Source organism: Amblyomma maculatum, chromosome 5 (assembly GCF_055883805.1).
Source record: "Amblyomma maculatum isolate TAMU_Amacu chromosome 5, ASM5588380v1, whole genome shotgun sequence".
Classification (NCBI taxonomy): domain Eukaryota; kingdom Metazoa; phylum Arthropoda; class Arachnida; order Ixodida; family Ixodidae; genus Amblyomma; species Amblyomma maculatum.
Window position 1 is genome coordinate 157,303,291 of NC_139348.1, and position 23,293 is coordinate 157,326,583.

The 23,293-nt window shown below is 47.4% G+C and overlaps 1 protein-coding gene across 3 annotated transcripts in view; it reads left to right on the forward strand.

Annotated features, from left to right (window-relative positions):
• Window positions 1–15,915, forward strand: part of LOC146190080 (uncharacterized) — a 30,221-nt gene extending 14,306 nt beyond the window's left edge. For all 3 annotated transcript variants that reach the window (XM_084604820.1, XM_084604818.1, XM_084604819.1), the window contains exons 3-10: window positions 254–337; window positions 4,703–4,791; window positions 6,567–6,746; window positions 7,433–7,570; window positions 8,253–8,308; window positions 10,627–10,763; window positions 12,852–12,979; window positions 15,632–15,915. In XM_084604820.1, coding sequence (XP_084460946.1) covers window positions 254–337; window positions 4,703–4,791; window positions 6,567–6,746; window positions 7,433–7,570; window positions 8,253–8,308; window positions 10,627–10,763; window positions 12,852–12,979; window positions 15,632–15,808 — 989 coding nt within the window. In that variant the 3' untranslated portion in view covers window positions 15,809–15,915. The remainder of the gene's footprint in view (window positions 1–253; window positions 338–4,702; window positions 4,792–6,566; window positions 6,747–7,432; window positions 7,571–8,252; window positions 8,309–10,626; window positions 10,764–12,851; window positions 12,980–15,631) is intronic.
• Window positions 15,916–23,293: the final 7,378 nt, after the last annotated feature.

The window sequence follows — 23,293 nt, forward strand, 5'->3', positions numbered from 1 at the left end:
CTACTGTTAGACCAACAATAGGATAAGTCTCTATTCAGTGTACTTTTAAGCTTCATTGAATGTTCAGTGTCAGTACACGTACAGTCAAATACGTACTGATTCACATTCACGTCGCTTGCTATTTTTTCAATAACGAAAGACGATAGGAAGTGAGCAGTAAACTGAGAAGGCAGGGCAAAGATGTGCAGAGTGTTGTAAAACTACTGTGCATGTCAGTGCCGCGCTGACGAGTTCAACGGGCTGTGTTTTGCAGAGCTGGAGCGCGTGGTGGCTGAACTTCTGGGTAAGGAGGCCGCCCTGTACGTGCCGACGGGGACCATGGGGAACCTAGCAGCAGGTAAGCATGTCTGCCGCTGGACTGTTCATTTATTCTCCCGATTTTTCTCCCTTGAACTCATGTCAAGAGTTAATTGATCGGATAGATGCTGCCGCGTGGTCGACATAAGTCAAAGAGGGCAACGAAGTCGGAGAGGTTGTGTTTGTGTTTGTCGTTGTTTATTTTTCTTTTTGTTCAAATTGTTGTCTAAGACAGAAAACTATCTAAATTCTCATCTCGTTATCCATGTGTGTGTTTTATCTTCAGTGCACTCCGGCCAATCCGCCGCCGTGGGCATGTGCTATTACGACTGAGGACCACCACCACAACCATCATCATCATTATCACCTCCTCTTCTGCGCTTTTGTTTTAAGCGCTGTGCTTCGACCGAGGTTTACGAAGTTCGCTTGACGATTAAGAAAAACCGGCGAGTTTGTAGGGATCGCTACCGCCACGCAACACTAATGCAAGCAGTTTGCTTTGCGAGTGAGCACAAGCTGACGAACCGGAACAGAAGGAAGTTTTGACGTGCTTCGGACCTTGTTGGGAATAGACGGATCCCCCAGCGTACAAAGGCGCGCGTGCGAAGAACTTTGGCCTCCGAAGGGCTTATCCAGCGATTATCTTATCCGTCATGTAATCTACTTCTAGTCCGGCCGTCACCGCATATCGCGCGCTCCCTTTGTTCGCCCTCGGCTGAAAGGCTGACGCGGACGGGCACTTTCACGCCTCCGACGTACACCACTGCATTCGCTTTCTTCCATAACGGCGGCATTCGATGTTGGCTCATTAGCTGCTGGTTCATCTCTCTTTCGCGTGGTTCTGATGCAGAACAGAAGATATATTCGCCTTCCGAACAACGGGGGCCTCAAGTGCGCTTTGTAGCAATTGCTTGTTCTATTTGCGTCACCTGTATGACGCCCCCGAGATAGCAGAGCGCCTTGTCAGGGGATGCTTGTACCGAAGGCCTGAATGTTCCCTGGTGCTTTCCCCATAGGTCGGATAATGTTGTTACGAAGCGGCAAGCCGATGAAGACAGGAGACAGAACATGACCGATGACGATGGTAGATGACGTTTAATGAATGTTCGCGGGCCTAGCGCGAGCGCTCCTACCCGCGCCACTGCCCGCTTCTTCTTCCTTGTCGTCCGTAACATGACCCGGGGCCACCGAGCGATCGTCCCGATCGTGGACGAGGAAGTTTAGCGATGTTAATGATTTTATGGCATGATGATGGGCGTGTCTGGATGCTTGAAGAAGAAGAGGAAGAAGGAAGAATAGAACGGCTTGCCGGTACGATGTCTGATACGTGGGTGATCCGCCTCCCCTGGAGCTGTCAACCATCCGTCACCAGAGTCCATGGGACCGATGGCTCGAGGTCACGTCGGGCAGCTTGGGCGGGGGTTGCGTGTTCGTGTCCATCGGTTCCTTCGGGTCATTCGGGTCTTTCGGGTCCTTCATCTCGGTTCTGATTGGTCTGCTCTCCTTGTCTTCAGGTACGGGCTGGGGGCTGGGCGGTGGTAGTTGTTCAGGTCTGGGCTTGAAGGGCTGGGGCGAAGCTGTTCGACGATGTCCCTGGGCCCTCGGTGATGGTCCCGGCTTGAAGATGGCCTCGGTGCTCCAAGGCGAGGATGGGGATGTCGTACGCCGCACCTCCAACCAAATGTTACGAAGCGGCAAGCCGATGAAGACAGGAGACAGAACATGACCGATGACGATGGTAGACGACGTTTAATGAATGTTCGCGGGCCTAGCGCGAGCGCTTCTACCCGCGCCACTGCCCGCTTCTTCTTCCTTGTCGTCCGTAACAATATGCCAGCGGGTCTTTAGTGGGGTGAAATAGATCGTCGCAGTTCGTCTTACTGCTCCAGAGTGATATTAGCACTAATTGTCTTGTGTATGGAATGAATTACCTATCCAGCCTGCAATCCTTGGCATAGCCGACTTCCTGCATGGCCGCGTGCGTGATGTCGGTGTGCCCTTCAGAAAGACGACAGGCTTCAAATTCCTGCGCGACTCGGACCCTGCACCTATAGGGACATTCCCTTGTCCCTAATCATGAAATATTGAATAGAAGCCAGGGAACATCCCTAGGTGCCGGGTCCCCTAATCATTAATTAATAATTAGGGACCAGGATATTCTTCCAGGCTATCTGAAGAGTACTGAGACCATGATGTATGCACTTAAAGATATTTTATTGAAAGCATCATTTCCATCTTATCCTCTTTTAAGACACTATGTACGCGTGTACTGAAAAACTTTCATATAATACGTAGCTTATAAAAAGCTGCAATTGCGAGTTCCGTATGTCGTGCATGTTGGTAATGGCACAGTGGTGTTTTGTGTACTTAGTCTTTATTTAATGGTTGGTTGCGATCTTTGAGCGTTAATACGTTGCTGTGAACACTTGTTTCTTCAAGCTATGATAATTTATTTGCTCTCACTGTGCTCTCACCTGCAGCTATCTTGTCAGCAGCTGAAGAAGTGCCTTTCTTTAGCAGTGGCCGCGGTGTGCGTTTTAAGCTGAATTTAGTCAGCTTTACCCCACGCATTCTCTTTTTCTCTCTAATACTTTGTACCAGTCGAAAGCAGAAATAAAAGCAATTTTCAAAAGAGCTGCCATTTTCGCTCCTTGAACAGTGGAAAATTTTCAAGTTTCAAGAGACAGAGCTGTCTTTCTTTTCGTAGAAACAAAGCACTTGTAAGAAAGAAGACACTCTTTAGCTAAAATTAACTTAATGTGAAAGAAAAAGAAAATATGAGGGCTTAATTTACGTGCACATGTATTAAAATCCATTCAACGCTATAGAACAATGTTTAGTCCCGCAGCTTACCGGTACAATGTGCTAAAAAGCTCCGAAGCGACAGGTAATGGCAACTAGCAAGTCTTTCACTTGCGTGTAGTAGCTGTTTCTGATTCGAAACTACGAGGAAGTTACGCACCTGGCAACATTGCACAACACAAACACAACAGAAAATAAGGCAAAGATAAAACATTTCAACGTCACCTAGTTGTGTACTGCTTACTTCCACCGCTCTAGCAGGCTTGTCACGGCATGTTTTTCATGTGCTGCCGCTATGAAGCCCGATTCTTCAGAGGGCGGTATATAGTTGGCCCTTCGAGCGCACTGATCTGTTTAGCCTCATGGCTTACTCGCCGAGAGCATGCATCAATTACAGCAACGTGAACGCAGCTGGACAGATGTAATGCCGAAAGCTGGCGAGCAAGTTCGGTTGGCAAAAACACCGTACCCTAAAAAACTAATCCGCTATCGCAGCACAATCATGCGACATTAAATCAATCATTGGAAGGTAAGGGAAGCTTATGCTTCATGAGTAGGAAGAAGCTAGTCGTCTGGAGTGAAGGAAACGAATATGGTTTCAGTCACATTTTTCCGGTATTCAGTTTCTGCTATCGATAGTGTACTCAGGGGCATTTCGTCTTATTTGCGCGGGAAACGTTAAAATGACAGTTTGTGGGAGCTTTCAGTTATAGCATACGCACAAAATGTAACGGAGCAAAGCTGTTTCTACTAGAATGTCTATATCGGCGTTCTCTTTTCCATATTTGAGCGCCACCTTTAGTATCCTTGTTTTGACATAATCTGTCCATCTGTTGCGTGATGTCGCCGCCACACATCAGGAGGCTGTGCTACCAAAGTACCTCCACACCCCAGAATCCTTCTCATATACCACCGAACTGCCTACCTTCACCTCCAGGAGCCAATTGTCTACCACATCTACCCTCCAGGACTCCACCCCCATTTTCCCTCCACGCACCTTCACCGTTCAGAAACCGCATCCAATCACCAAATTTTCCACCTTAACTCTTCTGAGTGATTCACCGCTAACCGCCACTATCTACCCACCTCATCTTCCAGAAGGTCTTACCCGCGATCTATACATTTACTTCTATGTATGCCTTTCGTATGCCTCCACCCACGCGAAGCTAACGTATCTGTGAAGCGAAAAAGCCAAGGCTTCATACATTTCAAAGAGAGCGCGATCACTGCAGAAGCGAAAATGCCCAACCAGTACCGCCGACGGAGATATGTCGCATCGTATGATAGCCTCCGCATCCTTCGTCCTTACGCTGTGGCACGTCGAATGGAGAGATACAGTTTTTACAACGCATACTTATAGCGGGTTTTACTATGCTGGACCTGATTCGGGGGCTTCTCGCGTTGGGTGGCAAGGAATGATTTGGAGTTAAGGAACTAATTACCCGATGACTTTATCGAATAAATATTTAAAGTGGTACCACTTCTGTGCGCGATTTACTCAAGCATACGCGCTTAACAAAAAGTAGTCGCAACGATTGTTTACTCGTGGATTGCGAAGCCATTCACAACGTACGCTGCAGATTCGCTTGTACGGCGTTCGCAGTGATGGCTCACTGCGACCGGCGGGGACAGGAGATTCTGGTGGGAGACGCCTCGCACCTCTTCCTCAACGAGCAAGGAGGCGTGGCGCAGGTAAGTACGCGTATTGAGCGCACTGGGCCAATTGCGTGCAGATGGGGCCCGCGGCACAACTGCGCATGCGCAAAAGTATTCGAGTCTGCTATCAAGCAGTGTAGGCTGCGTGTTTGCGAAAACCCGGCTCTGTTTCAGATCGTGAGCTCTATTCTTCGCACTGCGTATTTGAGATTGAGCGAGTCGAGGGACGCCGTAGTGGAGGTCTGCAGAAATTTCGACCACCTAGGCGGGGTAAGGTGTTCAACTACAGCTTCGCTTAGTTGCTTGCTCAGTGCGTCAACGCTTTGACGCAGGATGATGTGTAACCATGCTTAACAGGGTTTACGCCCAGATAACTAAGTTTAACCGGGGCAGTATTCTCATTTTTATTTATTATGACAACGGCGTCAGTCGTTTGGCGCGAAGCTCAAAGGCAGTGGTTTTATTAGCGGTCGATGATGTCCTCATTTTTTGGGTGGAGTCCGATGAGGTGTACGTGTGTATTTGCTAGCGACATATTTGGTATTTTTAATTTATTTAGCCCCTATCTGCTGCATTAACATCAACTGTCGGATCAGACATCACGGTAGTCGACGCAAAAACATACCTGTAATGCCGCAGCTTGTATAAATGCGTATACGTCGATCTTGCTCCCGTGTCATACTATAGATACATTTAGCATACTGCGTACCTACTCAGTTGTTAGGGCGCTCGACCCACGACCTACTGTATAATGGCTCGACCAATGATCCCAACGATGCGTGCTCGATACTAAGCGCTTGTCGATGTGGCCAAAAACCAACGTGCCGTGTACAGTGAGTTGCCATATTGCACTCTTTTAAATAATCTGAGGCGGTTTGAATTTCCAGAGCCCTCCACTATGGCATTCCTCGCAGCTTGAGTCGCTTTGGGACGTTAAACCTTTAAAACAAGCTACACAGCATGTCATGCTATCATCACTGGTGTGCAGGAAGCCTCTGCACCGTCAATGTGCATGCGCAGATCGCCTTGAGGGCGCAGCTGTCGGCGGCTTCGTGCACGCTTGCCGGTAACGGTGGCACGGTACGCGGTATACATGCCAAATCTGTCAATGAATGACGCAGGTGAATGACGGAGCATGACGACACGTTTGACTTGTTACTGGAGACCGTTATCGGCACAAATTTGTTCTCGGCAAATAAAGTGAGCGTCGCTTGTGGTTCAGCATGCTCAATGTTGCTTAGCTAGTGTGGATGCCGTGGCAGAATAGGATGAGTGGCAGCGGCACCGTGACCAGACCAGTCGTATCTATGATTGGCCGTTTGCTTCGCCACCTGCTTTCGTCACGATTGACGTCATGGCCAAATAAAATTAAATGGGCTGTTAGAAAATGCAGTCCCAAAATACTCTGTTCGAACTTGAGGTCTGAATTCTTTTTCGAGTGCATCTACTTAGGAGTACTGGGACGGATCTCCTTTAGTGCAGTCGCAAGAATGTGGCCCCCTACCTGCGCTAATCGTGTATCGGCAGGCAGAAAACGTTTGCTAGTACAAAAGCAACTTAGTAGCTAAATGCTTTTTAATTCAAAAATTAGGATTTAGGGAAAGTAATTAAGAAGTGTAAAGGAAGAGATGTCGAAGTAGGCAGTGTGACCAGTGCTCCAGAGCCGACCAACTGCTAACACATTTTACAAGCGCCTACCCAATTGAGTTATATGTTCCCAGTATACTGTTCTCCCATGACGCCAAATTGCAGCATACATTTCAGATTGATTCGAGTCGCTTTATATTGGAGTGCCCCCTTGCTGTCCACAGGTGGCGGGCGTGCAGAGCTGGGCGGTGCCCACCCAGAAGGACGGCCGTCTCCTGGTGGAGGACCTGGAGTTTCGTGTAAGGCACCGGGACTTCCATTGTCCGACGACTTCACTGCTTTGTCTAGAGAACACGCACAACGTCTGCGGGGGCACCGTCCTGCCTGTGGACTACATGGAACAGGTATGGCCACCATGTGAAGCTAATCATCGTGCACTCCTGCGGAATTCTTTTATTGTGGCCCGCAAAATCTTATATAGTCTTGGCGATCACTTCAGGCAGCCCGTTCCAAGCGTCTTGCCTCTTGCGTTACCCGTAGTTGCAGCTCAAGCCACTGAAAAGCTAGTTATTCTCTTCCTTCTAGCATGCAGGCCGAAGTACCATTCGCTAGCGTCGACGTGGTTTGTGCGTGTTCCTTCTTATATGCGTGCGGCCTTGTTGCATTCATTAAAAATTTTGCCATTCGCGAGCACAACTATAAATAGCTGTCCCCGTACGCGCGTCGAAAAACTAGTACTGTGAAACCCCCTAGGCCGCCTAAGCAAGATGCCTAGTACTAGGGCCTTGGTCTCGAAAGCGCTGCGGGCAGAAGCTGAGAGGTGGGGCATCAAATAGCGATGATCTGAAACATTGAGTGAGCCATCGTGGTTCGCACTGCACGAGTAGTAAAAACTGTCTGTCGCAACCTTCAGCCTGAGCGGTTTTTGTCTCGACGCATACGGACCGTCCAGAGCTGTTTCATCTAGTTCCGTCGTCTCCTCTCTACATCTCTCGTGTTGAGGCTTTGCAGGTCAGCTATGTTAGAGTAACTCACTAGATCCAGCGACTCTAATCTGTATTGCTCAATCCCCCACCCTATCGTCTCTCAGGCTGCGCAGTTTGCGAAGGCCAACAAGATCCCCTTGCACATGGACGGAGCGCGAATCATGAACGCGGCCACCTACTTGGGTCTCCCTGTCAAGGACATCCTCAGGGGATGCGACACCGTCCAGATGTGCATATCAAAGGTACCGCACATTAGCCTTTCTGCGGATAATGTGGTATCCATTTTGGGGTTTAAAAAGTTGTCACTTATCGAGTTTGACATCTGGAAGCAGCGCATGGGCTGTGAAGTGCGCCGTAGTGGAGGACCCCTCATTAAAACAGGCCACTTTGGGTTGTTTAAAGTGCACCGACTTCTCACAGAACATGAGTACCTTTTGCGTTTCACTTCAACCGAAACGCGGCTGAGGTAACCGAGGGCTCTAACTACTGAGCCGCTTTGAGCCGTTGAACCCAATGAGCCAAACCAAATCAAGCAGAACGGTGAGGTCGGTAACCGCATTTCTTTTTCCACACATGGCGCTACCATGGCAGGACACGCACAATCTACGAGGCACCGTTTCTGCAATTGCTTCTTCAAATATCGCGCTCGGCTAGGCGCTGGAATTATTTGAATAGCAAAGCATCCAGATGATCATGGGATGTCATGGTGTGATAATTCAACCTTGATTGTAGCTACGGGGTTGCTGCCGTTGGCCAGAAGTCAATAGAGTGTTGCTGTGACATTGCGAAGTGTTTATTTACTGGTAATGATGACGAGGCCGCCGTAAGCCGTGTAAAGATGCCTTTAACGTAGATATATCGCTGAAAAGTAAGCTTTCAGCAGTGCGTTGCTTTAGAGCCCTGCTATGCTCTTTCTCTCTACAGGGCCTTGCCTGCCCGATCGGATCATTGGTGGCCGGACCTAAGGACTTCATCTATAAGTGAGCCGCGCTTAGTCTTTCTTGTGCAAAAATTAGACCCAATGTATGGCACCGCGGTGCGTTAAACGCGCTGCCAGTATTGTGTGATGTGGGACATAATAGCTTCGTCAAGCATTTCAGTATAATGGGCCCAACTTCAGCTGCACCAGCGGTCTACGGCCAAATAATATTTGTGGTAAGAAAATAATGGCCAAAATATTTCATTTTGGCCACATGTAATTATGTCTATTATACGATGAAAGCCAAAGGGCGTCAGAATACACGAATTTCATTCTCCATTTAGGCGAATGTCGCGGTGACAAACCACCGCCATCGCGGCACACTCAGCGCCTTTTGTTGTCGCCAGTGGGTACCATGACGACTAACGTTTCTGCTTTGTAAGAGCCGATACTGTCGTTTAGCCGTAAGTTTAACAAAGTCTGATATGGCTGATATTTTGTTGGAGATTAGTGCCCGTTGTGTTTTCTCTTGCAATGCACATCGCGCTAGCTGCATCGGCATCCCTAAGTGCATCGGGGCACTGGTGGTCTCTGGTTAAATAATAGCTTCAAGGACCTTTCCCGCCGTGCGCGCCCAAACTCGTGTTTTAGTGACAGCTTTTGCTGAGTTCGCAGATTTTCTTTTCTCTGCCAAACTAAAATGTTCCGGAAGAAAACGACGCCACCTCTTTGAAATGTCCAATGAAGGTCCAGCCTTTGCAGTGCCATTTATATCTACGCGGCAAGATAAAAGTTATTGGACTGCAGAAAATGGACTGCGTAAGAGACCAGCTCCAAGAAAAGTCTGTGTATATGCTGCCAACACATGAACTCACCTTAGTCTTCTTTTTTGCGACCTTTGTCCCGATTCAGGCATTTTCTCTTCTTCCACTCGCTTTTTGGGGCTTGATGATGTCCTGACTGGTAGCTAAGCAATCAGCGCCACTCGCCTGCTCGCATATCGGTGGCGGAGTTTAGCCCTGGGAAAGAACAACAGAATTAATTGTCAAGGAATTACTGCAAGGTACAGCGAATGTATAATATTTGCTTTCTGCAGGGTATGTACAGTACAGTTCACTGTTAATGGGAACATGAAATCATGTGGCCTAAACACTTTGGAAAGCGCTGTCGCCGACCACTGGCAAGAATGGACGGCATCAAGTGTAGTCAGGAAGAGCAGCCGATCGTGCTTACTGCGCATGCATGCACTAGCTGGTACGATCGTTTGTCACTGGCTTTCTCGGGAGTGCTTTGTAAAGCGCAGCACAGCAGCAACGTGGCCTCATGTTCCCTTTAACAATGAACCGTACTGTACATTCGGCTATCAGGACAGGGCTGTTTGGTTTGATTGACTGATTGATTGATTGTTTAATTGATTGATTGGTAGTGTTTATTGGCGCAAGTGTGTCTGAGGCCAGAGGACGCCAGAGACTGACATTGGATGGTTATGTCGAATGGCAAAAAGTCGTGAAATGTGTGAATGTAAAAAAAAGTAAAATGTCCACTGTAAATGACTGGAAATATAATCGAAAAATCTGTTGGAAATCTGTGCTGTCTAGTTGGGCCCGACGACTACAAAGAAAAAGTACTAAGTTTCAAAATGGCGAAATAGACGGTTTGATTCTTGCCCCGACAATAGCGCGATGCATGATCCGCTTCATTATCCGATGACTTACGACTGGCGGTATTTACAGGGGAGAGCGAGACGATTCCACATGAAGGCTTATGCCTTATATAGATGCTGCCTGAGTGATATTCCATTCCAGATTGTGGCTGCCGTGTCTTCTTGGTTTATGCCCACTGTCTGACGCGTTTTTAATGGAGTGGCGTTAGGCCAAGCGGAACCTAGCAGAGTATCGCACTGTAACGAAGTTTACTTCCGGAGGCTGAACCAAATATACCATTAGTCGAAAGCAAAGGTCTCAGTGTGCTTCGTATTCAGCTACGCTGTATGACTCGCTATTATTCACCGCCTGCATATTTAGTCTCGCGGGTGAGGCTCTCGCTCCTTGGAAACTTATGACTTCCACGGATGCGACAACAGCTCCACCGCATAGCTTAGGATGCAAAAAAGAAAAAAAAAACACGAGGGAAACAAACTTTTGGCGAAGGCTGTATATGAGATAAGCTTGCAGCTCGGTTTCCTGGCCCTGCGCTGCCACTTTTTTAACCCTAAATTACCACTACGTACCAGGAATAATTTATCGGTCTTGCTCAGTCAAAATTAAAGCAGAGCGGCCTTCAATTTTTACTTGTCCACAAGTGCCGCGCCACGGTTCCTGGATCGGCTTCATCATCGTCGGTGGTTTTCGTGCCTCCTTCGATGGCTGCCGAACGCAGGGTGGCCCGTGTACGAAAGTGCCTTGGCGGAGCCATGCGGCAGGTAGGGATTGTGGCGGCGGCCGGTCTCGTCTCGCTCAGGACCATCGTACCCCGGCTTCACGAGGACCACGAGAACACGCAAAGACTGGCCAGGGGTATGCGCAGACGTCCCGGTTTGCTCACTGCGTCGCATGTCACTCGTATATGGCCCTTCGGCCGCCATTTGCCTTGTTGCCATCGTGCGTGCCCCCTTGTCCGGCTTTATGGCCGATTTTCTATCTCCTAGTCGTTTTGTCCATCTTCGATCCTACAGTGCTCTTGTGCGTTTCTGCGTGTGCATTTTGTGCAGCTTCTTCCAGCCATGGGTTCCCTAAACAGTGGCTACACCGCTCTCAAATTTGAGGTAAAAAGAAAAGAGAGGATGCTGTAATGACAGGAGAGGTACGCAGCTGAGGTAAAGCAGTGAGGTCACAATGCAATAACTTGGTCGCAAATGTTGAATGGGAACATCGGAGCACTTTGGTGCAACTCCTTAGGGATCCATAGGCACCACTTTAACAGTACATGTATGCTATTCCTTAGAGATTGGATGCGGACACATTGAAGGTTTCGCTTGATTAAATCTAGTGTCTAAGCGAAAGCTTTACTCTTGGTTGCACGTGGTAAAGCTCTTTATATTTACACATTGGTTGGTTCTTTGGCTACTGCTCATCTGAAAAGCTAGCTAGCTGAAAAGCACATGCCGCAGATTTTCTTCGTTGCGGAAAGAGCACGGCGCATGCGCAGTGAGGTACGCAGCTGGCAGTGACGTCACGCGCGGCGACGCGGGATGAGTGGCGGAGACGGCGGCGGCGCGGGGCACGCGCCTGTAGTAGGGCGCCTCTATACAAACGATGTTTGCATCGAGGCTCCCTAACCTGTGGCTCAGTTCAACCGGTTGCCATGGCGACCCTCAGTCGTGGCCTCCGCCTGCTTCTGTGACTGCTTTACATGACGTAGTGAAGCTCTCGCTTCAAAATTCTCCCGCCCTTCCACGTCTCGTCATTGCTGCTGACATCTTCGTTTCTGTGCATGCTCACCCTGTGTGTTCTCTTGCACGTTTTGCTTAGCTCTATTTCGTGTGACGCAACCCAGACACCTCCTCTTTGTTTATGGCCGACGCCTTCTCCTCATTGGCCATGGAATTGCAGTTAGTGTGGGAAATTAAATAAAAAATAAATACAACGTTCGCACCACGTACCACCTAAAACACAAAGGGCTTAAACCAATATAAAATAAAATATTCGCAAAAAAGTAACTATCGCACTGCAGGAAGAGAAAAACAAGAGAAAAGAAAGAAAAAAGGGGCTTATGTCACAGCTCGTCACAGATGAAGTAAGGGGGCTGCTGAGCGACATTATTTTTGGAACTACAGTATAGTTAATCAGCTAACAATTTTTTATTGCGAAAGCAATACTACTCGTACTTTCAAGCCTTCGCGTGATCCGGCCGCAGTTACGTCTTACCCACGTGACGCTGTGACGTCACACCCCACGTGACACACGGGCTGGCAGGAGCTGTCAACTTGGGTCTCTCGTTTCACATAGGACGGTTATGTCAGAATCAGCGTGCTAGGACCCTGGCATTCACGTTACCCCTATAGGCTACAAAGGCACGTTCATACGGGTTGGTTAAAGCGGGGCTTTATATGTGGGCTGAGGAAGAAGAAAAAGAGAAGAAGAACGCTCGGCCTCCCGCAGCTAATGCTTTCGCTCAATATTTGGTTCAGCAGCGTTGAACCCTTGTAATTTTTGTGTGAACGAGGGGGAGTTGGCAAAGCTCAAAGGAGCAGAGAGAGCTTCTCCGTCAGAATTCGGGGCAACGAAAATGGGCAGAACATAAGCGGAGCCCCAACGGAGAACATATGATTTAGAGCTCTTCCTAATCCAGATTGTTTGTTGTTTCTTGAATAAACTAAGATACGTTGCACGACAACAATCTGCTGTTATCCAAAAATTTACTGCTAAGCGAGAACTAAATCAGTTACAAGATTTGCAAGACGCTGCGGTACGGGTTGCATTCGCATTCACTGCCAAAATAAGCAAGTGCATATCAGGTGTCTCGCGCTCGTTGTACACATGCGTTGATGAGCTATCACGCACCGCGGCTTTTTGTAAAGAAAAATTGTCTCCAGTCACTGTTCTCAGCCTAGCTAAACTATGCGGCAAGCGAAAACGTAACACGCGCTTGCGTCTTTCGCGCAGGCGTCAGTCTGAAGGACAACCCTTACATTAGCATGGACCTGGACACAGTTCAGACCAACATGGCGGTCTACGACTTCGTCGACACGAGTCGCCTGTCGCCGCTCACTTTCTGCGAGAGGCTCAACAAGGTTGTATACTGGGTTATGTTACCTTTCTCGTTTCTCGTTTAGTAGGAGTAAAAAAAATACGGAAAATCCCCCCCCCCCCCTCAAACAAACAAAAAACAAATGTCCTATGATTGTATCGCCAGATTTTATATTGCTATTTAGTATTTTTCCGGTAGTTCTGTTGCTGCGAGAGGGAACTGAACAATAGTGCTAGAAATTGTGCTGTTACTGGTGTCATTTAAACTCTGCTGTTGCAGGCGCAGCGCTTAGGCATCTTGGATTTTGCAAAAAAAGAAAAGGAATTCGTGCTGTGTGTGTATAAGGGGAATATTGAGCTTCGAAGTTGTTTTCGCCGAGGAAAAATGTTAATTCCCCGGGTACTTGTCAAAATTTTAGGTTTTCTGCTGAACTAGGCAACAGCAAAAAAAGAAAATAGAGAGAATTGAAGTACTTGGCATACAGCTGCAGTTTATCGCTTTCATACTCCACACACGTTGCAAGCAAATTTAATTTTGTGGCTCTATCTGTATTTATTTTAAATCTGGAAATTGCTGGGACGTTGTGACATCCTTTCTTTTTTTGTTCAAGTATTTGAAAAATTTCGCAGCCCTTGTGAAGGAGGAAAATTATTTTTGACAATGTTGAGAAAGCGCCATTGTTTCGAAAGTTTAGGTGCAATTGGCGCGCGTTGGCTCTCCAGGCTAACATAGGAGTTATGATTCACTTGATAGCCCGCTTATTGCCTTTAAAGCCGTGCAGTTTCATGAGAACAACTTTCTTTTCTTTTTTAAGGCCGACAGCAATTCTTGAAATTAAGCATCGGCTGCGCAGTTTTATGGAACAACTTTTAAGACAGCAAGCAATCTGTTTTTTGAAGTTCATTGTCGGCTGCATAATGTATGCGTCTCGGCATGCGTGTTTTTAGCGCATAGCAACTCGGATCGATGGTGCTTTGTTCCAGGTCAGCATACTGTGTTCCGTCGGGGAGACCGCCTCGCGTGATATGCCGGTGAAACGTTCCCTGTCACTATAACCCTGCCCCTGCACTGATTAAAAAGGCTTTAGGAATCTAAAAAAAAAAAAGGAAGTAAAAACACCTGACTGTACCGGACGCGCGCGTTGCCCAACCCGTCAAGATGAGCCACTTGCATTACCGCTTTATCAGAGTTGTAATCTGGGCTTCATGTTCGTTTGCGCGCCGAAAAGACCGAAGCAATATGCAAGACATGCGACACTTAATATCACTCAGGTGACAAAAGGTCGGGTGGAACGTTTCACTGCCATGTCACGTCAGGCGAGCGTGCCCGCGTATGGGTGTCATGAATCTGACTCGAGATGCAAAGGTCCTTGGTTTGATTCCCCTCACCATCTGAATTCATAAATGTGCCATATTACATAGTTGCCTGAGGTCGCACAATCCTACGCCCGATCAGCGCTCGACCATGCCAGCTACCGCCTGCCAGGGACAAGCGCGGTGACTTCTCGCTCACAGCGCCCTCGCCGGATTTCCTGGAGAATGCATGCAGCTTTTAACACTATTGCGTTTTTGAAGGAACAAGTTAAAACGTTACTGATATATAATTAGTAAAGGGCATGTACTTCAAAAGTATGCGGCCCGAGGAGTTCACTTCTGAGCCTTGAGGCGCGCTTTGTCTTGTATCCTCGGCGACCATAATCTGTCAGAAGTGGAGTATAGCCTCGTTTTCTAAATCGTCACAAGCCTCGGACCGCCACATGTGCTCATTTTCCTCGTTAAACAGCGCAGAAGCAAAATCCTGGGTCTTTAACGCTTTTCACGGGGGCTGTGCACGAGTGTCTGCAAGGGCAGCCCGTAGACAGGATTCATTGACGCTGTTGCATCATACCATTACAGGCGGAGCTCATGCACCTTTACTCAGAATGTGAACTCTAACGCTGTCGCATTTATATTGTGTCGATGCATACCGACCGAACTGTTTCGTCAAAAGAGAAGCGTTGTGTGAGCATCCACCTCGCCAGATGCTTTCCAGAAACAACTCGGCTCTTAAACGTCACTCGCGGTGCAGAACTCGCGTCTCGAATTCTTTGCTTTTCTTTTTAGTACTAAAGCTCAATCGTCTCCCTATTTGGCAATGTTTGAAGCAGTGAATGCTAAGCTGGCAGGAGTTGCCAACATGTTCAGCGCTTGTGAAATGGAAGTAGAATCCACCAAACATTTGGATCTCGAGTGACACACGCTGCCTCTAGGCCTTCAAGTATACGTTTGCGCGGCTTAATTTAAGCGCGGTTCTATATCTCTCTCGGATGGTCTTTCACATATCGTGATAGATTATGGCTATCTGCTAATATGAAGGTGTGCGACCTAATTTTCACACGCAACCTTTAACCACGCTAAATCGCCGTCGTTATTCTTCAGTTTGGCTTTGTTACGTGTCTCAGGCAAAGCAGAAACAGAGGATAGTTCCTCAAATAAGCGGAACACACTGCTGAAAGCATACCGCGGAGTAAAGGATAAGCCACAATGCGCACGCTGTTTCTCTGTTTCTCCGCTTGTGCTGACTATCAGGCTATGCATCTCTTGGGGTCTTCACCGGACTGGGCAAGGAGTGGGCAAGGGTGTTTTCTTATCTGGTAATTAGACGAATTTATTTACCGAGTGCATTACCACGCCTTGTTTTCCTTTTCTTTGGTCAGGTGACTGAGCGCGAGTACGAAGACCTGCAGCAGGCGATCACCGTGAAGATGATCCCGATCAGCATGTCCAAAGCGCGGGCGGTTCTTCACAACGACGTGAACGCGGACGACGTGGACGCGGCCATCGTCAAGATTCGTTACGTGATCGATGAACTGTGCCGCTCAGTCGGCGCCTAGATGACACTCCGTGTGGGGTAGAATGTAGGATTTGCATACGCAACCGCAATTGGATATATGGACTCGTGTACAATCGTGGCAGTAAATGTGGTTGGGGAGGGAAATAAGTTACAGCTTTGTCTGTGTTGCTTTAAGATTTTCTTGGGCACCGGCACTGGTCTCAGATGTCACCGTGCACGCCATAAGACCTAACAACGTAATGAAAATGAAAGAAATAAAACGTTGAGCCCCCGGCAAAACAATGAAGATTGGACCTTATCGAGTCATGGAGTTTCCCAAGAAAGGTCTGGGAGCATAGCACGCTTCAGCAGCGCTCCTTCCCCTCTCCCCCAGCACACCACTTTTTCCGCTCTTGTCTCATCGCGCAGGGGGCGGCAGAAAGTTAGGTGGGCGGATGAGATTAAGAAGTTCGCAGGGGTCAAGTGGATGCAGCTTGCACAGAACCGGGTTAAGTGGAGAAATGTGGGAGAGGCCTTCGCCCTGCAGTGGGTATAGTCAGGCTGATGATGATGATGATGATGATCTCATCGCCTCTACGTGCCGCACTCCGCGAATGACAGTTCGCGCATGCGCAGTTGTACTCCCCACGCCCGCGCCAAGACGAGAGCAAAAAAAAAAAAAAAAAAAAGAGTGCGCGCAGTTTGAAAGTCTGAAAGAAACCGTAGTTCTAAGCCACGTATTTTTAGACCAACCTGAACCCACAAAAAGCTTGACTTTATCAAAGAACGGCGTCGCATTGAGTTTTCCAGCAGAGCCATCGCCCTCATCGCCAGAAAGACGCCGAGTGCTTGGGAAAGTTGCATTTTATTCGACTTGATCACCCCACTCGGCACTGCACATCAGGGCCAGAGTCCGGAGCAGCTGAGCCTCTCTAAACGGTACGCTGAAGAATATCGGGTGGCATTTAAGCGCAGTGTTTCTGGAACTAGGAAAGTAAAGACGTTGTTCGCAAGTGCGTCGTCCCTTACAGCAGAGAGGTGATGTTAACAGGGCGTGCACCTTGTGCATTCTCCATCGAAGGGTCGCCGCCTGATTCAGCCTACTAAAGGTAGGTCTTCGTTCGTGCCTTTAGCCTCCTGGAATCAATGTAGGCCCTGTATTCCATCTCGCCTCTTTCCTCTCGATGGACGAGAGGCTATGATCCACCGCATCACACGGAATAATTCCTAACATACTTAAACACTCGAACACTATACCACAACCTTGTTATATTTCAACACTATGACAAAGGGGCGAGGTGATGATACATTTTTAGGTCAAATTGTGCCAAAGACGGAGAGTGGAAGTTCATTTTTGCCAACTTCATTCATTTTACTTAATTTCTACTTCGGGCTATGTGACTTGTCATCACGTCATTACACATTTTGCAGGGCTCATTCTATGTTTCCTTTGCTGTCGATCCGTTTACGTCTTTTAGGCTGTTTGCCCTTAAATATCGTCATATTTCTCCACCTTCTCAAACATATGACACGCGAGGACGGAAGCGAAGCATCGTCGGCGCTGAGGCAACTCGCAACACAAGACTACGAATATTAAATTTGTGTTCTACACGGAAGGCCAACTTGCATACAATACCAATTAACCGCATATTGCGAGATAGCACACCCTTTGGAAATGACCGCAAGTCCTAGCTAGAAAACGAAACATCCTAAGCGCAGACAAAACAGGCTAAGTGAACTACCTTTCTTCGCAGCGAATTCAGCACTATGGCGATTGCTAATTAATGCTACCAGTAAACGCATTTTATACTAGTCAGTTGGTGGCACCAGTTGTCGGTGCGAAGGCTGCGGGACGATTAAGTTCACTTAAGGGTATGTGAATATGTTGTATAGATCGTCTCTGCAGAGGGTCTCTGCAAGCCCTCGGGATATCCCTTGGCACACCCTTTCGCAGACATCAACATGCTTATTAGGTAAAAGTGTTAAAGGTCCCGTTCGGCTTAGTGTGTGATGTACGTAGTGTCGAGAAAATTCTGATTGGTTGAGAGGAGCGCGATGTCAGATCCAAGCAAAGCTGTTTTATCAGGTTTAACCTCCCAAAGTGACTCGGACTGTGAGGGACGGCGTAGTCTGCGGCTCCAGAAATTTCCACCACCCGAGGCTCCTTAATTTCTTGCTTTTCGTCTCCATGGAAACGTGGCCGCCGCGGCAGGGATTCCGTCCAGCGTCCTTGGATTCAGCAGTCAAGCGCCTTAATCATTCCGCCACCGCTTCGGGGTCCAAGGAAAACAGGCCGAAAGGAAATCTTTTGGTCAGGTGCTGGGTTCGAGCCCCGTCATCAAAAAAAGTCACACTAGAATCCTAGCCACACTTTTTTCGTGCACCCAAATTCCGGGAGAGATGGACATGCATCGATCGAGTGAAGGCGGCCAGGCAAGAGGTCGATCCTGCGCAGCGTATACTATACAGAAACAGAAACTTCAATTACCGTGTCGACACTGCGTACGTGCCGATCTATCAATTGGCTCTAAACACTCATGAGCATCGAAGGATCTCATGGAAGTCTACAACCTTTCATTGCCATTGTATACGCAAGAAACCTTATAGTACAGGGCGTAATCTCCGTATCGTCTTTGGCTGTCCGTTGAAGAATTTTCTTCAAGAAACGCGGTATGATGACAAAACAGAAAACAATGGTCAATAGTTTCGAGTTGTTACGACTACAGCACACCACTCGGGAAGGCAATGAAGGTCTTCCTAAAGAAACACTTTATCGGGCTGACCTGTGACCACAAAAAAACAACAACGGGAAACTCTTCGGCAGCGATAGAAGCAAGTATGCTCGGTGGTCGTCGAACTACAGAATGGCCGCTACTGCCAGCAGCGTTGAGTTTAAAGTCGAGAAAGAAGCATCCAATAAATCTGCTAAAGGCATTAGAACGATTCGAGCGATGCAGCCGCGCGAGGCTGCAGACATTCGAGATGAGTCTCAGCGCATCTCGCGCAACAAAAAGTGATGAAATCACTTCCAAGTGACAGCAAGCGGGAGCAAAGAGCACACAATATTCTCGGCGTTACCTGGATCAATACGCGCGTTACAGGCAAACTGACGATGCCGCATGCCGGCAGCTGCTGGCAGCGACAAATAAGGATTCTGGCTGCTGACACAGGCGGCAGTTCACTGACCGCGGCAAAATGTATGATAACTGAGTAACTAAATGATATCTATGATCTAAACGGAATTTGTACTATAAATCGCAGTTTTTTTATGTCTTATCTTTCAAAGACCGCATAGTTTCTGTGTAACATATAATTTCTGTGATATATCAGGTGGTAAAAAAATATTCGCCCCGCCGCAGTGGCGCAGTGATTAGAGCGCTCGTTTAGATCAATGGTTAGGGAAGTGGATAAGGTGCAGTGGTTTAGAGGTAACATAGGATGCGTGAACGAATCGGCAGTAGAGGTAAGCAAGAGACGTTTTGAAGATTGGGGGATAAATAGGAGGAAGTGGACACATGAAAGCTAAATCGAAATTAAACACGGGTATTTAAAGATAACCCGGGACTAAAAGGAAAGTCGTTAAATTGGACGAATTATCTAAGTAAAAAAAAAATAAAAAGAAAGGTTGAGCATGGTGATAACTATCACCCCGCTGTTTCAAAGGGGACGCTACTAACATCCATCCACCTGGACTGCTGTGCCCAATACTGTTGGATCGAATCCCGGCTTCGGCGGCCGCTTTTCGATGGTGAAAAGCAAGACGCCCTTGTACTGTGCGATGCCAATGCAAACCCCGAAATTTCCGGAGCCCTCCACTACGGCGTCTCTCATTGCTTTGGCACGTTAAACCCCATAAACTAAGCCAAGTCAAAACCGTATACCGTCCGTCGAATTCAGATATCATGAAACTGTTTATGATATCACATAGATCGGTGAAAGCGCGCATCACCGAATAGCGCGAGTCATCTAATTTAGAATCATTCGACGAGTGCGACATCACCAACATCATTGAAAATCGTTTTCTGTGCCTTTTTGATATATTCCAGTCTGGTGAGTCGCAGAGCTTGTTTGTGACTTTGTGAGCAAGGTGTCCCAGTACTGAAAGTTTACAACGGTTGCGAAACCTAACACAGATGACTAATTGTCAATAACTTAAAGGGTCGCTGCGAAGCTTTGAGTGACATCATTTCTTGGTAAAAGTAAACAGAAAAGGGTAAAATTAGGAATGACAGGATACAATACTCTGATCGATATATGATATTAAAGGCATGCCGCAGCGTCATCGGGAAATGTCCGCCGTATGAAGTCAGATTAAAGACAGAAAAATGATTGATAGTGATAGTTAATGAATAATAAAGAATATAATAGAGATTGGTTGAAGATAATAATGATTACTAATGACTTGCAATGAAACATATGTCTAACGATGACTTGTAACGACTACAATTGATTATAAATGACAAAAAATACTTAGTAATGATAGTAATGACTAAAATGACTACTACTGCATTGCTACAGGCTGCATGCCTTATGGCGCTGAGGCTCAGTGAGAACCAAGACGAAGATGAGCCATCTTTACAGGCTGCAAAGTTGTTCTAAACTAGGTTGGCCCCCCAGGGGCACAGCGGGGTTTACGGAGTTTCTCCCAAGCGCACATTCCTAGAAAAGCCGAGTGTCAAGCCAGGGGACGCTAGCTTGTACCCGTTTTTGGGTGTCCGGCGGTGGGTTTCGAGCTAACCACCTCCCGCAGCCAAGACGAGTGCTCCAACTTAGGCTTTTGACGTTCACCTCTTAAGGGATATCTTAATAGACCCCGCAAATTTTCTTTCTTGAGAGCTTTTGGCTTCGTCTATTCCTTTTGCTCCCTGTTTCCAGCTAAGCTTGTTTACAGTTGATTCAATAGTTCAAGTTGCCCTGCATTGAATTAAATACTTGCTTGTTAATGCCGGTAACTTTCTTTCACTTTAATCAGCGCACTGGCATACTTGCCTCCTGTATGGTCTGACCAGCCTTGAATACATAAATCTTGGCTATAGTAGGATACAACTCAAAGAACAGCAGTCGCTAACTATGGACAGTGGTACATGGCGCGTGTATTATTCCGCTGAACCACAAACAAATTCTGTTTTTAAAATTTAATTCATATATTGTAGGGCATCGGAATTCTTTAACTTGTAGCCTGGTCGGGTGCCAGGCTTTTTACTGAGACAGAGAAGCTTTACTTTCACGGAAGAATTGTGTATTAAGATTAGAGACGACTTGAATCGTATCCTATAGCGCTCGCTTTTAAAAAGAAAATTTATACGTAAAAGCGGCTTCTGCGCCCCAGGACGCCGCCATCTGAACAGCTTGTGAAATTCGATTTCCAGAACAGAACGAAGCGGAACATGTGTGAATGATTATTTACTGCAGCTAACACTCGAGCAGTTGCGCACTCGTAACCGTCCGGTGATATTGGCCCACGGTTTTTGCTTCCTGCTGCGCCAGCATGCTTGAAACACGATTATACGCGTCCCTCATAGTCTGAGTCGCTTTGGGACGTTAAATTGCATAATTTAACCGATTAGTAAAAAAGGGTGCATTGCAAGACTTTGTAACTAGACAGTGCGCCTCTGCTAACGCTAAAACAAGAATAAAATGAACAAGATTAACGATAAATGAAGGGCAGATAGTACGCATACCATATGAAACCCAGAACAAACAGAAAAGGGAGAACTGAACTTTGTTTTTTATTGTGTCAAGCGAATTGTACAACAAAATATCGCAGGAGTGCTATCCGAGTTAGTAATACGAAGATTGCAGCGTTATCTGTGATGTGACAGCACAGAATATTTCACAGATATGATCTCATTTTTCGCAAAGCCAGACAGCCCTAGATGGATCCCCAAACGCCCAGGACTCCAGCATTACTATGAAGTGTATACGTGCTTCAGACGATACGTAGCTCACAGCTGTGACTGTTAGCCTGCTCTTCTGTGTAGAAACGCTGATTAGACGCATCTTCCACATTCCTCCACTTTGCTGTTACATCCCTTATCTACGTATACATTATTCCCGGCGAAGCCGTTCTCAAGTTGCGCATTACTCCACTCTCGTCCTTACCTCCCCCTTCCACGGCATCTACATCTCATTAAAGTGGGGAGTTTTCTTCCTCTCACCCTGTCACCTGCAAACAGAGAGGGTGCTCGCTGTTTGTGACGTCACGCTAGGAGGATAAATGGGGCTGTGGCTCGGCTCCTCGCCCTGATGGGGCTAGGACAGGTAGGGGCGCCGTCGCGCGAAACTGAAAAACGAACCAATAGGCTCTATATATAGAGGAAATGTTTACCGTCGACTTAACCTAACAAAGTATATCCTTTGTCTGTCCACTGTGCATTTATCGGGAAACATGTGTGTTCAAATTGATTATATTGTTTATAGCATTTTTTGTTGTTATTTTTCCCGGCTGAGAAAAAAAAAAAAAGAACTCTGAAAGCAAGACCACAGAATAGGTTTTCCTCATGCGCAGACCCTGCACCTCGTCTTAGCGCTGTGCGTGGAGTGTTAGTTGCAGCATAGACATTGCTCAGCAGCAGCAATACTTCACCCTGTTGCAAATGAGCTTGAAGGCGGTAGCCTTAAAGGCCCCGTTCGTGTTGCGAGCGAAAAATCACGAGCATTGCGCTGACCGGCAGTAGCTGGCAGCTGAAATGGCCGAGACGGTGGATTGCCTAACGTTACGTTTTATAGGAGCTACCAACTTGGGTCTGCCTTTCATGTGGGAGAGTGATACCAGAATAAGCCTACCAGGACCCTTGCATTCACGTTATCCCTAGGCCACACAGGCACGTTCATAAGGATCGATTAAAGCGAAGCTTTATATGTGGGCTGGCCGCCTACGCTATTGCGTCATTCCCTTAGAGTTGGAGCTTAAGAGTCCCCCATAATTGTTTGTGGAGCGGAATGCGCTGATCATGCCTCAGTTAGCTACACTGTGTTCGCTAACCATGCGAACAACGAAACAACTGCCACTACTTGTTCAGACCTGCGGCGTCTTTACCGCGCATAATTATGCTTGTGCGTGCGTGTGTGTGTTTTCCTGATCAGATGGAGACACTACTGACAAAAAGAGCCATCATTTTTGGCGCTTTTGTAACATTTCCTCGCTACACCGTTAAAACAGGGTGATGTCGCTTTCGACACATTTCCTAAAGCGTTTTTATTTTAGAGAGGCTGCACATCTTTGCGCAGCTATTACCACTCGCTGGCGCGCGAGGAGAACGAATTAGAAGCGGCTGTTGCGGAATGTGCTGCTCAAGACGCTGGTATTTGACACGCACTTGTGAGCACGGTGGCCGGTAACCTTGATAGTAACAAAGTCGGGCAGGTCGACCGAACAGATGTGGTCACGCAGGACTTAAGCCGTACCCCTTGTTTCCTGGGAAAGTACAGAAGGGATCACGAAGAGTCCTGCGTACTCTGTCACACACTTAGCATTCCTTTCCATGCTTATGTTTGTTTCTCGTCTCTGTCAACTGTAACTGCTTCGGTTAACTGCATGCGCCAT